Source organism: Polypterus senegalus, chromosome 12 (assembly GCF_016835505.1).
Source record: "Polypterus senegalus isolate Bchr_013 chromosome 12, ASM1683550v1, whole genome shotgun sequence".
NCBI classification, from domain to species: domain Eukaryota; kingdom Metazoa; phylum Chordata; class Cladistia; order Polypteriformes; family Polypteridae; genus Polypterus; species Polypterus senegalus.
In genome coordinates, this window is record NC_053165.1 from 126,786,749 (window position 1) to 126,805,986 (window position 19,238).

The 19,238-nt window shown below is 36.1% G+C and overlaps 1 protein-coding gene across 1 annotated transcript in view; it reads left to right on the top strand.

Moving 5' to 3' along the window:
* Positions 1–19,238, top strand: part of adamtsl5 (ADAMTS like 5) — a 202,273-nt gene that overhangs the window by 20,230 nt on the left and 162,805 nt on the right. The window contains exons 2-4 of the mRNA XM_039771362.1: positions 1,343–1,406; positions 2,369–2,526; positions 9,370–9,430. Coding sequence (XP_039627296.1) covers positions 1,343–1,406; positions 2,369–2,526; positions 9,370–9,430 — 283 coding nt within the window. The remainder of the gene's footprint in view (positions 1–1,342; positions 1,407–2,368; positions 2,527–9,369; positions 9,431–19,238) is intronic.

Sequence of the window (19,238 nt, forward strand, 5' to 3'; positions counted from 1 at the left end):
TTCATACCATAACCATTAGCTTCTTGTGCTTGACCCAATTTTTCACACATCTACACATATTGCTCACAAATTGATGCCTTGTCTCTCATATGGGACCTAAACAAAGGCTTTCTGAAAAAAAATACAAAATAAATAATATTATATTTCCTTCTTGATCTTATCCTTTTGTTGCCTCCTCATTCAATCATGTTAGTAAAATACAACCTCCCCTGTCCTTCTTTCTCATCATGGGTTATGTTTAGCCATGTTTGCATTTCCAAAAGACACTGTTCCCCTGCTTGTTTTCATCTGACTATTTTCTAAGAAATGTACTGGTCCAGCACAAGGTGTAACAGTGTTGCCACTGTTCCAATGTTAGGAAATATTGTCCAATTCTTTCCATCCAACCAAAAACCTTTAAAAACTAGAAACAAATGTTTCAAAAAGGAATTTAAGCTGTTAGGCTCATCAGTGCCTATTATATTTTTCTAATGTTATATTTTACAAAACTTAAAGGCTTTCAAGCAGTAAAATGCTGATAAGCAGTGACAGTGGCACTCCAGTAACAGTAAAACTATTAGTCTTTAGTAGGACTAGTGCAATGAGGCTGGACTGCCTTTGATCATCCACTGATTCAGTTTATTAAGAGCTGTACAACTTTTATCTGTCATACAAGCACTTGCACAGAATGTAAGAGACAAGATTGTGTTGACTATACATTTGGAAGCATTATACAGGAGAGATCTGAGTACAATTGGGTCCCTGTATGTTTGAACTGTAAGAGAAAGAGCCCAGCATTCTTTCTACACTGCCAAAGGCCTGATATATTTTGATAACCAAGGACTACTATGTTTAAACTTTACCCCACAGCTCTATGATACTGTAAATTATTTATTCATTCTCAGTTATTACATATTTTTTTTCTGTTTCTAAAGTCACTACATTGGGAATGTGGCGTTTCAATATAGGCTTACGTGTGTGTGGCATTTTTTAAATATTACAGTGAATCAGGATACAGATGCCTTTCTAGCTTTAGTTTCTGGTGGCTACCTCAAAATATGCTGCAGACATACCTGGCAAGTTTTTTGAAGATCAGAGGTTAAGACATTTAGAGTTCAATGTTTCATGGTATGTAAAAGATAAACGTAGTTTCTTCAGACTAGTATATCAGCTTTTCTTTTTGGCTGCTATTTATTCGTTGCACTGTGACCCGTAATGCTAAGTGGTTGGTTACTGTGACCACAATTATGTGAAAAGGGGGTTTGATGGAGTATATGTTTTTGTATGAATATTGTGTGTTTATATATTTTTGAAAGTGTGCAAATAAGTAATAGTGAATATATTATATTTCTGCTGTCTTTAGGGGGCTATCTCATGCTGTAGCTCTGTGTTTGCTGATATGTCCTGTTTGTCTCTTCACTTGGCAAGTAAGAAAATATGTTTCATTTTTTTTTAGCATATTAGTATTACTATTAATGCTTAATAATAGGTTTAAAATTAACTGGAGCTAGTCACTGCTAGTCACTTGTCACTCATTTGACAAAATAATTTTGTAAATGTATTTTTGTTCTACCATTTACATTTAGGTAAAAAAAAAACAACCTTTGGAGAAATACCACTCAAACATGCTAATTTTGTTCTACATACATTTCTGCATCTGTGCAATTTAAAATGTGTTTTTCCAAAGTGATTGGATTATTGGTCAAAGGTTCTGCAACTTGCTATTACTGTATATATTATTATATACAATGTTCAAGTGCTTTTGATTCTGACTGTTCTTTTTATTTCTGTTGGCTTCTGTCTCATGCACTGAAATCACCTTTGTTTGCATTTGAATGTTTATGTTTGAGTTTGCATTGGGCATTTTGCACTTCTTCCTAATAAAAATAAAATCTTGAGTTCTGTAAACCACACACAGTATAGGAATGTTGTATATCTTCTTAGCTTTGACTCTTCCCTTGTTCAACTTCACTGCCACTTCTGTGGTTTGCAGTTCCCTGGAAAAAAAATCATCAAGTGGTTATTATTATTATCTAGCTATTGTTATGCCTTTTTTCTCTCAGTTTAATAATTAATTTTCTCAAGTTTTTATTAGAAAGATGAAGATGAGAACATGCCATTCAGCCCAACTAAAGTCCTGTCAACTTAATTCCTCCAAAATAACATAAAATCGAATTTTGAAAGTCCCTAAAGTCCTGCTGTCTAACACGCTGCTTGGAAATGTATTCCATGTAGTGTGCTAGACAGTAGGAAATGAAACATGTAAAATTCTTAACATATAATTCATTCAATTAATGAAATCATGTTTTATTTAATTAATGTTTTGTATCTTAACTGCAGCTTTGTATTTGTTATAATCTTTTTTAATTGATCACATTGTTATTCTTAGACATCACTGAGCTCAGTACTTCACAAAATTCCACAGTCAAGCCACATTAAGCGCCAGTTACGATATGGTAATGAATGGAGTTCCTGGACAACTTGGTCTCCATGCTCTCGCAGCTGTGGTGGTGGAGCATCTGTTCGAACCCGGATGTGCCTTACCAGGTAGAGTGCCTGTTTTACTGATTCAGTAAACATTGGTAACATTAATTTATACACATGTGTCTGCCTTTAGTTTTTTTTACTATACTGTCAGTTTAGACTGATGCTCATTGTTAAGCAATGAGTATAAATTATTTTGAAATTATAGAAAGTCTGAATTAGTATAAACTGCCCTGATTTAGGGCATTCAGAAAAAATGTAATGATACACTTCATGAGATAGAATTACATAATAAACAAGAATAGTTGTGTCTAATATTTACAATATTAAAATGTGAGCTTCAATTTATATGTAAAGTCTAAATGTTCTCATTTGTAAGAGAAATGTGGTCTTAGGGTTTTTCAGGTCTAAAGGGCCAAAAATAGGGGGATACCCCATAAAGCTAAATGTGTTGCATAGCTAGACCTCAAGGTGAAATGAATGGTGCATCACATTTGGGGGTGTAGCTGTGTTTACCCAAAATTACCAAAGGTCTGCAGCTTTAGTTTGCTTCCTGGGTTTCTGGTAGTAGCTTGAAACGTTGAAATGATTCCACAGACAAAATATCTTCATTTTTAAAAGCTTTGGTAAATATTGAAGATAAACAGTTCACACAAAAATAGAGAAAAAAATTATATAGAAAAGAAAAGTTCTTGTTAAAGAAAGGTTCTGCTTAAAGCTTATATATCTTGTTTCATTCTTTATGTTTGCTCATACAGTTGAACCACTTCTAAATTCAGAAAACTGTATGCCAATGGGTCTTTCAGTCCATGCTAGCAATGGGACTATTCCAAACACACACTGTATAACAGATATAGTTAAGAAGGTTCTATCTCATGTTAACTTAAAGGGGGTAAAAGGCTAAACTATAATCTTTAGCTGTGGAAGAAAATTGCATTCTATTCTACTAAAGCAAATGTTAATATGAGTTTAACTTAAATCTTTAACTTTCTAAGTTTGGCTCTTACATTTCCGAACACTAATTGTTTATGCAGGAGCAGAGACAATTACTATATTTTACATCAACAAGAGCCACAAACATTACTGTTTTCAAATCACTAACAATAAAACTGCAAACAGACACTTAAAAATGTATTATTTCAAACATTAGCTGTTTCTGTCCAGTGTGCTGACAAACTCTTCTGACTACACTTTTGGCATCTGGCATTGTCTTGATGACTCGACCCATTACCCAGCAATGGTGGGGTGCAGCATCATCTGCAATTAAAACAATGTCTCCTGGTTCAAAATTTCTTCTTGGTGTATGCCATTTTGACATTGTTAAAGTATTGGCAATTACCCCTTTGACTATCTTTTCCACAATAAATCAGCCTTGTATTGAACTTGCTTCCACCGTCTTTTAGTATACTGGTCATTTTAAGAAAAGAGTCCAGGAGGCATGTTGGGTAGCATCTTCTTAACAGCAAGTGATTGGGTGTGAGTGCCTCCAAATCATTTGGGTCATTTGATGTCTTTGTGAGGGGTCTGTTGTTGATGACTGATTCCACTTCAAATCACTGTTTGGAGACTTTCATTGTCGAGTGTTTGTTGGTTTAGTATTGAGTTTAGAATCTTTCTTATGCTTCTAATTTGTCTCTCCCATACTCCACCTTGATGAGAGGCTGATGGTGGATTGAAAATCCATTTGATTTCTTTCTTCATCATAGCATTGCTAATTTTTCTTGGTCAAGATTTTTAATTGCTACACGTAGCTCTCTTTCTGTTCCAAAGCAAGTTTGTTCCATTATCTGAGTGCATGATTTTAAAGTTGTCCTGTTCTGTAAATGAATCGGCGTATGACATTGATACAAGAATCAGTGTCTAAGCTGTGTGCAATCTCTATGTGTACAGCTCTGATTGTTAGACAAGTGAAGATTGCTCTGTACCTCTTGACCAAACTTCATCCTTTTTTGACTTGAAAGGGACCAAAATAATCAACTACAACAATGGAGAAAGGTGGTTGGTCAGGTACCAAAGGATCTTCTGGCAAATCTGCCATTTTTTGCTCTCCAGCTTTCACATTGTATCTTCTGCGTGTTGCACATTTTGAAATGATTTTTCTGACAGCTGAATTTACTTGAGGTATCCGATATTTCTGGCGTAACTGTGCGAGCATATAATTGCGGTCACAATGTCCGATTTCTTTGTGAATGTGCTGCAATATGGGGGAGGCAATATTTCAATGCTTCTGAAAAATTACAGGATGTTTCTCTTCATCTGGCATAGAAGCTTTGTTGAGTCTTCCTCCAACTCTCAGTATTCCATCTTGTATGACTGGATCAAGTTTAAAGATTTGACTGTTCTTTTTTACACAAGCATTTATCTTTAAAGCCTTTAATTCTACTGGAAATTCTTGCATTTGACTGATGCAGACAAGCTCTGTTTCAGCTTTAGCCAAATCGTCTGGAGAAATCGTGCTTGGTTTTAAAGTTATCTTATACTTTTTCATGTGTTCTACGGTGTTTTTATTCTTCTGAATTCCAGATTCCAGATTGACTGACTTCTAATTGAAATGTTTTTCTTTCATTTTTTAAGTGCAGCAGTAGTCTTTAAACTTGAGGAGCCAAGCCACTGCTTTCTTCAAGAGTAGCCATTCTGAAAAGTTTGTGATTAGTTTATTGATGGGGTCGGTCACCTCCTCTATTCTTGTCATGTTAACTGCACAGGTTTTAATTTCTGGATCATCTTCAAAAAGAGTGTTAGTTAAGTCTGGACCTATTAACAGTTGTTCATTAAGTGAAGTCCCCTGGTTGATGGCTGTGCAATCAAAGACCACTTGAATCTTATTTTTCTTTGGATGATACACGCCGTTGTGTGGAATGTACTACACCCTGCTTTCATTGCAATTCATGCTTTCTTTGGGTACCTTGACAGTGTAACCCTTCTCAATAATGTGTCATGAAAGCTTTATAGTCTTTGTGGAAACCTGAATTTTTGCTCAGTTTTCTCTTGAGCCCGATAACACACTGTTCAGAAATACAGCGATTGTTTGGCATTTTAAGTGTTTCATCCTTCAAAGGCAAATTTAAGCAACAGTGGTCATCTACCAGTCTTGCAGATTCTGAGAATATGCGCATTAACTTGATGTCATCCTGTGACACTTCCTCTTTCTCATCACAGCTGCACTCTGGAAGGTCTGTGTTATACTGCTGAAGCAACATGTCTTCAATTTCTACTGTCGACACATGATTAATTGAATGTTTAGGCAGCTTACCACTGTGCTTTACAAAGTCATCTGTTTTTATTTATATGGCCCACCTATCATCCATCCAATTGCAGTCTTCACAAAGTGAGGTCCTCCTGGTTTGCTAGGTATGGTTTGCCATGACTCAAAGGCCTTGGGCATGTTGACACCTATTAAAAGATCAACTTCAGAATCTATGAATGGGAGACATACCTCCCCAAGATATCCTCTTATCAATGTGTTCTTGTTCTTCTGGAGTAGAGACCTGCATATAGACCTTTGGCAAATTGATATATTCATTATCATTGAGACCACAGATCTGCAAATCTGATGATATAGAACATTTTGTTGGCACTTTTGAATCATCATTATGATTATTTACAGTTTTCAGGAATGCTTGAGTTCTTCTTCCATGAAGGTTTACCTGTCTCTGAAGATTTTCAGTACAAATTGTTAGTGTATTACTACATACTTTTTGCTTTTCTTAGATTTTACCTTAACGGGGACCACATGCAGTGCATGCTCTTCTCCGTCCCTGTTTAGGGCACAAGTTTCCTTCTAGTTTCTCTTTCAGTTGGTGTTGCCTCACTGGATATAGTTTTAGTGGATGTTGCTCCATCCTCTTTTATGATATGGAAAATACCTGGATTATGCAAAGAACATATCTGATACTTGATTCTTTCTTTAGAATTCTTACCAAGGTGCCCCTGTTTGAGACAACAAAAGAATAAACCTTTAGATTTTAGAAAGTCATTTATGTCTTTATATGGCAATTCTTTGATTTTAACACATTCAGAAATAGTATGCTGGCCACTGCAGAATACACAAGGCTTTTTAAGTGCACAGACAGCAGTTGCAGTCTTTTTGACCAAGGTTTCTCGAATCCCTTTTTCAGCAGCTTCGGTGATGCTTGTAGCAAAAGTACTCACAGTACTCCCTTTTCTTTGACCACAATTCAGGGGAAACTTACCCGGTCTTTTCTTGTTTCTCTGTGCTACCTTGTGGAACATTTCCATAAACGGGATGCATCAACATCTTAACCTGTCAATGTAGAAAAGCAGTTAGATCGGAAATCATTAGATTGTCATTCTTCAGGTTCATAAGCTGAGTTTCACCACTTATCTTGTAGAGAATATGAGAGCTTTGAGAGTATGTTACGGAAGCTTGGTTTGCTGTTGAATGCATTATGGCTCCTTGCATTGGCCATGGTGTCAAGAAAGGTTGCATAGTCTCTCAGGGCTGCTCCATCATTCTGGTTTATTTGGAGCCATTTCAATGCTTTATCAACTATGAATATTTGGTTGCCATAGTAACTTTCAAGTTGCTTTCTGGCCTTTGCATAGCCTTGACTTGGAGGCAGTCATGCACAGCCCTTAACCATTTCTTGGGCAGGACTTCTGGTATATTGAATTAAATAATCTAATTTATCTCGAGGGTGCTCTAACACATCATCTACAACGTGATCAAAGGCCCTAATAAAATCTGCATAAGCCAATGGATCACCTTCAAATAAAGGGACCTGTTTATATGATACTTCAAGATGTGATTCAGGAGCAGGAGCAGGAGCTTCCTTTTGTTTATCTTTTTGTTGGGCTAACATTTTAGCCATTTCAGCGACTGCCTTATGACTTTTAGTGACTACCTCTGACTTTCAACTTAATTTTGCATGAGCACATCAAACAGATTGTGTCTGTACTCTAGGCCCCTTCATTAGTAGTGGGTTATTCCAGTTGTTCCTACTCTTCTGCTTTAGACTCAAGCACATGAAGCCTTTATAGGATTCTGTTGAGTTCCAACTGTTCAAGTGTGACTGTCAATGAAGACAACAGTGCCGCAGTGCTTAGCTGGTATGATGAGCCACATTTACTATCAAGAACACGCTTCATCTGAGAGGTTTGTGGAACTCTGATCTCTGTGCGGACTCTACCTTGTAGCTGTAACTCTTTGAATTGATTAACAAGCTATTTGTCAGGTGGGCTTGCTAAAAAACGTTTGTTTCAATGAGCCATGCTGCTTTAGTACAACTAAATTCATTCCAAATATTAGGAGTTTTCTGCAAGCGCAGTTTTATATTTTTTAATGGCGCTTTCTGTACATAGCATAGGTATTATTCTTCCATACAGCTCCTCAACGTGACTACACATCTCTTAAAAGGTTTCAAACAAACTGTGCTATGTTGGTGAAATTTTCATGTGTATCTTTAAGGTTTTTGATTTCAGACATCGGATCAGTAAGTTGAACTTGCCTTTTCATTTTGTGATCTGTAAGATCCTTAAGCACATTCCTTGGATTTGTGTCTGTACTCCGATCACTTCCTGTAACTTCGATTGAGCTATGCTTAGACATCGACATCTTCACAACAGTGCGTACCCATGCAAGCCACTTGTTAGCAACAGCTACGTCACAATCGAGATGCTCCAACAGTGCCGGACGAGTCAGGCTTTCTTAATAAGTGATTATCCTTGATGCCTTATACAGTATTATATCACAGTCTCTTAAATCTTCTCAAATCAGGTATGATCATGCAGAAATAGAAGATAAAAGCACATTACCTTGTAGTTGTTCAGTTCTTTTTCTTTCGTTGATGAGTCCGGCAGCACAAGTGTCCTCACTCCCTTTCCTTCGTTTTGTTTCGGAAGGCAGTTTTCATGATGAAAAATTGTAGCTGTGTTTACCCAAAATTACCAGAGTTCTGTAAAGTCTAAATGTTCTCAATTGTAACAGATATGTGGACTAAAAATTGCCCGAAAAATAGGGTTTTTTAGGTCTAAAGGGCCAAAAATAGGGGGAAACCCCATAAAGCTAGATGTGTTGCATAACTAGTCAACAGGGTGAAACAAATGGTGTTTCATATTTGGGGGTGTAGCTACGTTTACCCAAAATTACCAAAGTTCTTCAGCTTTAGTTTGCTTCATGGGATTCTGGCAATAGCTTGACATATTTAAATGATTCCACAGACAAAATATCTTTGTTTTTAAAAGCTTTAGTAAAAATTCAAGGTAAAACAGTTCATACAAAAATAGAGAAAAAATTGATATAGCAAAGAAAAGAAAAGTTATTGTTTAAGAAAAATTCTGCTTAAAGCTTATATATCTTATTTCATTCTTTAAGTTTGCACATACAGTTGAACCACTTCTAAACAGTCAGAAAACTGTATGCCTATCCCATTTACGTCTTTCAGTCCATGCTGGCAATGGGACTATTACAAACACACATTGTATCACAGATATACTATAGTTAAGAAGGTTCTATCTCATGTTAACTTACAGGGGATACAAGGCTATATACCGTAATCTATAGCTATGGAAGAAAATTGTGTTCTATTCTACTTAAGCAAACACTAATATGAGTTTAACTTAAAGCTTTAACTTTCTGAGTTTGAACAGGAAATGATATAAACATATTCCCACTAACAATCTGGCAAGAGCTGTAACTACAGCCCTATATATATATGTTTTTATTTCCTTCAACCCTTTTTCAATACTTTTATTATGACCCTTTTAGCCTCCACCTTCATTAATTCTTCATTTGTTAAAACAAGAGAAAACATGGTTGTACTACTGTGATAATATACCTAAGACATAAAGGGTTAAGTTAGTCAACGGAATTTTCCAATGAGCACTTCCTTCTTTGGGGTAGAGCATTTTTTATTTTCTCAGTATCTTTTTTGTTTTTATTTTTAGAAATGCACAAGAGGGACCTTGCCCAGGTGAACCCAGACAGTATAAAATTTGTAATGTACAGGTAAAGCTCTCATTTCCTCATTTCCCTTATGATAATTCTTATTTATTTACTTGTGTTTTTTATTGCATCTTTTTATTTAATTACTTAATTTTTATAATTGTGAAGTACTGCTAAATAATCTCCTAGCATTATCCTTAAAAAATGTTGCTGTTGCATTAAATATAGGATTAAAAATGCAGAAAGTTAATGTTACTTTCAAAATACAGTAGATGCTTCTGCTTAACCTTGAAATAATTTAGAATGTATTTCAGCATTTGCAACCATCATGAGATTTTTTTTTACATTATCTTTTTTAGAGATTTAATTTGTTGTGGTTGAAAGTTTTCTCAACACACGACTCTGTAATGGGGAACTTAACACTTTGGGAAAAATGGCCTGACCAATCTAAATCTAAGCGATTAAATAATTTGAAAGACACAATTGACCATAGGAAACATGAGGTTTGCAGATAAGTGTGCCTAGTACCGTAATACCTTGTTTTTATCTTGTTTCATAGGTCAGTAATAGACTTAGTAGTTGTGTCCTTTAACCTGAGGCCATACATTTTTAACAATCAGGAAGAGAAAGGCGCTGAGCTTTCAACCAAACTCCACTTAGTAGTGAGCTGGCTCATACAGATGCATAGACTTTCTACTGGACAGAACTGAAAGACCCAGACTGATAGTGGTGTTGTACTGGAAATATTAGGACCAACTAACAGACACGTTTGTTTACATCATTTCAGCTCTAACTTTTGGAAAGAACGTAACCTAGGTTTTCAGAATATCAGTAACAAGGAATCTAAACAAACCCAATTCAAGACCTCTGTAATGGAGGTAACTTGAAAGAGGTATTCCTAAGATGTAGTTAGTGTCTCTTATAGTAGCAGCTCAGGTAGACATTAGTGGTATGGGAAGCTGGAGGACTAAGTAAGAGGCTTGTCATGTAATTTTATCAGGTGAATTCACTCAGTAGTGCCAGCGTGCCAATAAGTGGCAGCTACACTAGTAGATGAATAAAGTGTAAATAAAGTTTAGTGAAGTCATAGAGAATTACTTTGATCTTCTCATAGACGCCCTCATAAATTATTTGATAACTGTGGGAGAGGAACTAGGGTATTGCCTACACCAGGGGTTCTTAAACATTTTAATTTGAGGACCCAAATAAGAAAATCATTAGCATACTGGGATCCAAGAAGAGTATTATTATTATTATTATTATTATTATTACCATAATTGCACTCATGCCTTAATAAGACAAATCACATTGGCCATATAATAAAATATGGTACTTTTTTTAGTTTACTTTCAAGCTAATTTTAAGTTGGAATACACATTGGAAGGTCGAAAAATAAAAAATACACCTTATGAGAAGGATTTAGGAGTTGTAGTGGACTCATCACTATTCACTGTGAAACAGTGTTCAGAAGCTAGACCTCACATGGAGTGCTGTGTTCTGTTTGGGACTCCAGCTTACAAAAAGAATATAATAGTGCTAGACAAATTCCAGAGAATATTGACTTGGCTGATTCCAGGACTATAGGGAATGATTTAAGAGGAAAGATTAAAGACCTGAGCCTTTTCAGTTTAAGCAAAAGGAGATTAAGAAGACACATGATTGAAGTTTTTAAAAATTATGAAGGAAATCAGTACAGTGGATCGAGACTGTTACTTTAAAATGAGTTCATTAAGAACATGGGGACACAGTTAGAAACTTGCTAAGGATAAATTTTGCACTAACATTAGGAGGTTTGTCTTCACAAAAGGAATTTAGACACATAGAATAAGTTACCAAGTAGTGTAGGCAGTAGGACTTTACAGACTTTCAAGACTAGACTTGATGTTATTTTAGGAGAATTAAGTGGTTAGGACTGGCGAAGCTTTGTTGGGCTAAATGGCTTGTTCACATCTAGATTGTGGTAATGTTCTAACGTTCAGATTTCTTACATGAATATTACTAAAAGATAAAAGTGGAAAGCAAAATTCCATCCATTATCCAACCCGCTATATACTAACACAGGGTTGTGGGGGTCTGCTGCAGCCAATCCCTGCCAACACAGGGCGCAAGGCAGGAAACAAACCCCGGGCAGGATGCCAGCACACTGCAGGGCACACCAACCACACACTAGGGACAATTTAGAATCGCCAATGCACCTAACCTGCATGTCTTTGGACTGTGGGAGGAAACCGGAGTACCCGGAGGAAACCCACGCAGACACAGGGAGAACATGCAAACTCCACGCAGGGAGGACCTGGGAAGTGAACCCAGGTCTCCTAACTGCGAAGCAGCAGTGCTGCCCACTGTGCCACCGTGCTGCCTGAAAGCAAACATCTTGTTAATAAAACAATAATTATCATTTAAAACAGGGAATAGATTCCTAAGGTATATCACTAACAAAGTTAATGCTTAGTGTAAGTTTTAATAAAATTAACACAAATCAATTTTGGAGATGCAGCATCTGGATATGATGATTTTTGAAAGTATAGTATTATTGAGCATTTAACTTAGTCACTTGATTCATGGCACTAGATAATGAACAATGAACAAATAACAAATTGGTATCGTCCGTTGCGGGAGATGGACGTCTGAAGCGGAGCTCCATTAGCAGCGGTGTTATTTTTTCTATTATTTCGAATTATCCCGAGGTATCCTGTATTTACCCAACCCGAGGGTTCTATTACAGTATATGGAAGCATATATAAACATGACCGTCAAGAAAGGGGCTCAGAAAGAAACGGAAAAGAAACCTAAAGCTACATTAAAGCATAGACAGGCAAGTCCAAGTTCAAGTTCAAGGTATGGCCTATCAGAGACTGACCTGGAACAGGCAGGCGAAAGCCCAGACTCCTTGGGACCATGGTCCGCTGCATCGTCTCCAGTTGAGAGTCAAAATGAGAGCGAATGCGCAGGTGATGCAGGTCACATTAGCTCACCGATTCGAGAAGATCACTTGAAACTGGAAAAGGCCTTGCACTCCTCACGAGCCGGGAACATCAGCTGTAATAGAGCTTCACCTACTTAATGGACAAGCAAGAAGCTGCAGCAAGATAATAAAGACTCAGAGAAGCGCGTATATAATCACTTTGATGCAGCCTTTAAATGTATGCTGGAAGAAATTGAAGAGCACATTCAGGAAAATGCATCTAAACATCTAAACACCTGGAGGATGTTAAACAGACATTCACGACTCAAACTGAAACAGCCAAAAATTTAGTATCCATTGCTGATGGAAAAGCAACAGCTGTGAATTCTGAATGCAAAAAACTCGTAGACAGACTTGCTGCTCTGAAAGATGGATGCAGAAGGAATAATATTATAATTGAAGGTCTACCTGAGAATCGCGAAAGTCCAAACCCAGTGAAATTCGTAGCTGAACTATTCTCCAAAATAATTGGAGAGGACTTTAGATCAGACACCGAGACAGCTGCAGCTTATCGCATACGAGAATCAAACAACTCTAAACCTAGGACTTTTATTGTGCACTTCGAGAAGTTACAATCTAAATTAAATTTAATGTCACTTCTCAGAGAGAAACGAGAGATTATATTTGAAAATAACCTCATTCGTATTTTCGTTGATTTCTCACCCTCAACAGCTGCTAATCGTGCCTCTTTTTATAATACTAAACAGTGCTTACAAAAAGCTGGTATCAGATACAGCCTCTTGTATCCTGCCAAAATGAAAGTAGAGATTCAAGGCAAACATTACATATTTACCAGTACGGAGGAAGCAGATAAAGAGTTAAGAAAGCTGATCCCGACACTTTCCTGAAATACGACCATGAGTCGCACACTGTCATGGCATTGTAAAGAAGACATCACCGGCTGTCTGATCCACTTGCAATGACACTGGTACCGTAATTATACATCGTTTTCGCTTCTTGGTCACTATCTGTTTTTGTTTTACTTACAATTATACACATTTATGTATGTATGTGTGGAAGAAATTAAATTAGTAACCCTTTTTTTTTTACTATTCTAAAGGCAACTGTTAAACATCATACCCTTGGTTTATTGTTGTTGTTATTATTGTATTAGGGTTTACTATGCTTATCCAGGGCCACTATTTAACACCATTCCCTGGGTTTACTATCTTAACATTTCATGACTGTTGAAGATTTTTTTTTTTATGCTTCTAGCATTTAGATTGTATTGCCAATAGATATCTCAATTTTAATTCACATACACCGCTGCTGGGGGCTTGCTTTGTTTTGGATGTGTTTTGTCTTTAGTTATGTCAGTGGACTGTGACTTTGTGAAGTGGGGTTCAGCCTCACGTGGGCAGGCAAAGCGGGGGTGGGACTAGGGGGGGTGTAGAAAGAGAGCAAGCTATCTGTAATCTGTCATTTTAATCCTTATAATTATAATTACCAACGTAACAATTGGAAATTAAGGTCAAAGCTGTCTCACTTTCGGTTAAGACTACAAAATGACATCAAAAATTCAGAATCAATGTCTCCAAGACGGGACAGTTAACTTTGTGAGCTGGAATGTTAAAGGCCTGAATCATGGATTAAAAAGAAAGAAAGTATTCTCTCACCTAACAAGTCTAAACAGTAAAATAGTATTTTTACAGGAGACCCACTTATTAATCAAGGATCAGTTCCGGCTGCAAAAAGACTGGACTGGCCAAATGTTCCATTCCAGCTTTATAAAAAAAAACTAGAGGTGTGGGAATTCTTATACATAGAACAGCCTCATTTGTAGTATCAGATGTTGTATCTGATCCTGAAGGGAGATACATGATTGTCATGGGTAATTTATTTAATTGTAAAGTGATTGTGATAAAGGTTAATGCACCCAATGTGGATGACAGGGAATTCAATCCAAAATAGATGAACCTATACAGGCTTGGTCTGCAATAAAAATAAAATCCTGCAGTACTTCTTTATATTCATTGCTTTGCACCCCAATAAATGCAAATTATCACCAATATATTAATAACCCGATAGTGCTTCACTCACTCAGAATATGGAACCAATATAGGAAGCATTTTAAGGTATAGAATCTTTTATCAGTGGTACCTCTGCACGAGAACCACCTTTTTCAACCCTTGCAAACATATGCAGTTTTTAATGTCTGAAAAACATTTGGGATTAAATCACTTAGAGATCTGTACATAGACCACATCTTTGCATCCTACAAACAATTAAATTTTAAATTTAACTTTCCAGCAACACATTTCTTTCATTATCTTCAAATTAGAAACTTTGTTAAACAGAACCTGCCCAATTTTCCTCACCTCCCACCTCCCTCTATGCTGGAAAATATATCGATCCGTTTCAAGGAATTAGACAGCATGTCTGTAATATATAAAACCATTTTACAGTCCCTACCTTTCAAAGATCCAAGAGGACAATGGGAAAATGATTTCTCCCTCAACATATCAGAAAACAAAATGGAAGGTAGCAATGCAGAGAATACACTTGAGCTCCATATGCGCAAAACATACAATTATTCAACTCAAAATTATATATCGAACACATCTGTCTGGCTTAAAATTGCCAAAAATGTTTCCAGGGCAAGATCCAACCTGCGAACGCTGCAATCAATTTCTAGCCTCACTGGGTCACATGTTTTGGACCTGCACCAAATTAACATCACTCTGGACCAAAATTTTTAAATACCTCTCAGACAGTCTTGGTGTCACAATCCCTTCTAACCCATTAACAGCTGTGTTTGGTGTACTTCCAGATGGGCTCAAATGATGTTGTGCGATTTCAATAAAATCAATAAAATGAAAAAAAAAATGAAAAAAAAAAGAACAAAGTAATCAATGAACAATTAGTTGATGCAGTTTATTTACCTTGTCTTGAGCATGGGAAAGGTGCAATATCACTAAAATGTATTGTTATTATTGTTATTATTATTATTAAATAACATTTTTTAATAATGTTTTTCAAAAAAGCTCTACCATTACCAATACGGTTTTTAAAAAGTTTCCAAATCATTCAATATATCCCTCTTTTCATTTTAAATTTCAATAAACTGAGCAAAAATAGCTGGAAAATTCCTGTGAAATGAATGCATTATATGTGTGTGTTATAATGGTGACAGTATAAATATTGTTGAATAATTTGGTGACCTGTCTAGTGCTCTGTGCAATTTGAAAGCAGTTTGAAATGTTTAATACTGTACTGTACTGTACTGTAGAATCCAAACCTTTTAAGTTAATGTTAATGGTGTATTCACATATGTTTTTGCTTCATTTCAAGAGAATATTGGGTAGAATGGAAGATTCTGTTTTACCACCTATAAGCCCGACAAGTTAATGGAATGTGCTTAATGTTTATCTTTATCTCTGGTGTGACAGTAGAATGATCTCAGATTGTAAGTAGACAGCTAGACAGGAAAAGGTACTGCTAGATTGAAAGGTATAAAGGCATATAATTGTATGACTGGTACCGTTATGTATGTATGTACATGTGTTAAACTTAGTTCTTAGTGTACGTCATAACATACTGTATAGAAATTTTGTGAAATATGTAACCAAGACAGTTATAACTTAAATAAAACATCTGGTGGTAGCTGACTTTTTTAACTTTTATGTTTTGGAAATGCAGCTATATTTTAAGTTAGAAAGCTGCCAGACAAAGTTAGCTCAAATAGCAGAAATAAAATAAAAGAACTGAAAGACATGAGTTTAAAGAACTGTGATATTCAAGGTAAAATGCCTTACTTCTTCACTTGTCTGCTTGTTTGCATTCTCATTGGCCAATTGAGATCAAACATAGAAGATCACTAAAAGATGCATATGCACATGCAATCTCCATTATATCCAGATATACTCAGAAAGGAATTGCTTAGAATAGAACTTGTCATTCTTAAATTACAAGATGATGCCTTGGGTGAAGATAATGTGTTTAGTGCTGGTTCTCAGAGACTGTACTGTTTTTCTGTCTCGTCTGTAAAGATAGGCATCACAGCATGCAAGAAGGCGGAAGCTGAGTACTGAATATTTAGCTGAACAGCTGAAGCTGTAAAAAAAGCAAGCCTTAGATTGTGAAATAGCCCACATAAAAGTTCAATTAGAATTGGATGAAGTGAAGCTGAAAGCCAACAGGAAATTAACTCCAACTTCAGAAAAAAAGAAACAGATAGCAATTGAAAAAAAATTGTAATATCCATCCATTTTTTAACCCGCTGAATCTGAATATGGGGTCACGGGGGTCCGCTGGAGCCAATCCCAGGCAACACAGGGCACAAGGAAGGAACCAATCCTGGGCAGGGTGCCAACCCACCACAGTGTAATATCTAGAACAAGAAATAAAATGCATGAGAAAGAATAGAAAGAATGGTCTATACCAATAGCCAAGCCTTATGTGAAGAGATGATAATGAAATTGCAGAGTCAATCCAAGGAGCACAACCCAGTAGCTCTTAGTAGCAAGTTAATGGTCAAGTATAGGATCAAAGTACACTCTAAGAACAGAACAAGTTTAGTCTTCTACATATAGACATTCCAATATTTAAACATAATCTTATGTCTGATCCTTCCTTCCTTCTTATCATGATGAAGAAAGGCTGCAAAATTTGGAACAGTTTACTAGAGGGGTTTTACAAGTACTTGTCAAAGCATATCGACAGCTATCACCAGATGTGGCTTATAAGGAGGAAAAGGAGAAACTTCATAACTTTTATGGTAATGAAGTTCACATAAGGCATGCATTTATGAATAAAGTATTAAGATAGATAGATAGATAGATAGATAGATAGATAGATAGATAGATAGATAGATAGATAGATAGATAGATAGATACTTTATTAATCCCAAGGGGAAATTGATAGCTATACCACAAGAAATACTCTGTTTGCTGAAAAAGAGACTAAAGTCACTAAAGTAAAAAAGGCTGTAACTACACTCTTGCTAAAAGCAGTAAAATCAATTAATTACCAAACAAATCTAGAATAAACTATCTGAAATCTAAAATGTTTGTTCTTTTAGGAAACCCTTTAGGATTTACTTGGGCATTAAAAACCCTAAAATCTTTAAACTGTGACAAATAATATCAAACAAACGAGAGGGACCTCACTCTGGGAAGGCTGCACTTGAATGGTTGGTTGGTGGCAACAAACATTGGCAAGCTACAAAAACATAGAGTTAATTGTATGCCAGTAACAGAAATAGAAGTTGTGTTGCATCAACAGTACAATGCAAATGTTCAAGAGCTCAGCAATGAAGAAGAGGAAGTAATGTCACAAGATTCATCAAGTTCATGCACATAGCCACAGAGTCAGCAAGACTGGTAGGTGGCCATTACTGCATACATTTTAAGAATAAGACACCTAAAATACCAAACTGTCACTGCAGAACAGCACACTATTTGACTCACGTGGAAACTGAAATAATTTCCAGATTTTCACGAAGACTATAAAGCTTTCATGGGAGTCATAACAGAAAATAGTTATGCTGCCAAAGTAACCAAAGAAACCGTTAATCCCAATGATGATAAACTATTATACATCCCATATCATGGCATGTGCAATCCAAAGAAAAATAAAATTTGAATGGTTTTTAACTGTACATTAATATCTTAACGAATAATTACTGAATGTTTCTGACCAAATTAAACATTCATTGGCATCCTTACAAAATTTAAGAAAGAGCCAGTGACATTAATAGCAGACATTAAATCAGTGTTCTTCCAAGTAAAACTCTCAGTTAAAGATACTAATCTTCTTAACTTTTTGGGTTGGCCTGAATGCAATATAAGTAATGACTAGGAAAAATTTAAAATAATAGTACATCTCTTTTGTGCTACTTCTTCACTCACTTGTTCTTCTTATGCATTGCATTGAACAGCTGGATATACAAGTAAATGTGTTAACACTGTGCTTAACAATTCCTGTGTAGATGACTGTTAAAAACACAGTAGCAACAGAAGAACAGGCAATGAAGTTGGCAACAGACAATCAAGCCCTATGTTTCAGAGGAGGTTTCCACTTGACCAAATGGGTGGATAACAGCAGAGAAGTTGTAATGTCTATTCCTGAAGAAGACCACAATAACAACAACATTTATTTATATAGCACATTTTCATACAAATAATGTAGCTCAAAGTGCTTTACATGATGAAGAAAGAGAAAAAAGACAAAGTAAGAATTAAAATAAGAGAACACTAATTAACATGGAATAAAAGTAAGGTCTGATGGCCAGGGAGGACAGAAAAAACAAAAAAAAAACTCCAGGTATCTGGAGAAAAAATAAAATCTGCAGGGGTTCCAGGCCATGAGACCGCCCAGCCTCCTCTAGGCATTCTACCTAACATAAATGATCAGTCCTCATTGTATTCAGGATTCTCATGGAAGGACTTGATGATGATGGTCACATGGACTTCTGGCCTTTAATCCATGAATGTAGGGACATCATGGTGCTTTGATATGGTGGTGGTTGCGCAAAAAAAGAACAGAAGAGAGAGTAGGTTTTAGTACGGATTTTGGAGCCACCATGAATAGTAATGATAATTGATTGAATATACAGAGCATCAGGATTTAAACTAAAATGAAGTTATGAGAAAGCCATGTTAAAGTAATGTGTCTTTAGCAGTTTTTTAAAGTGATCCACTATATTAGCCTGGCGAATTCCTATTGTTAGATTATTCCAGATTTTAGGTGCATAACAGCAGAATGCTGCCTCACCACTTCATTAAGTTTAGCTCTTGGAATTCTAAGCAGACACTCATTTGAAGATCTAAGGTTACAATTTGGAATGTAAGGTGTCAGACATTCCAAAATATAAGATGGAGTGAGATTATTTAAGGCTTTGTAAACCATAATCAGTATTTTAAAGTCAATTCTGAATGACACAGGTAACCAGTGTAGTGACATCAA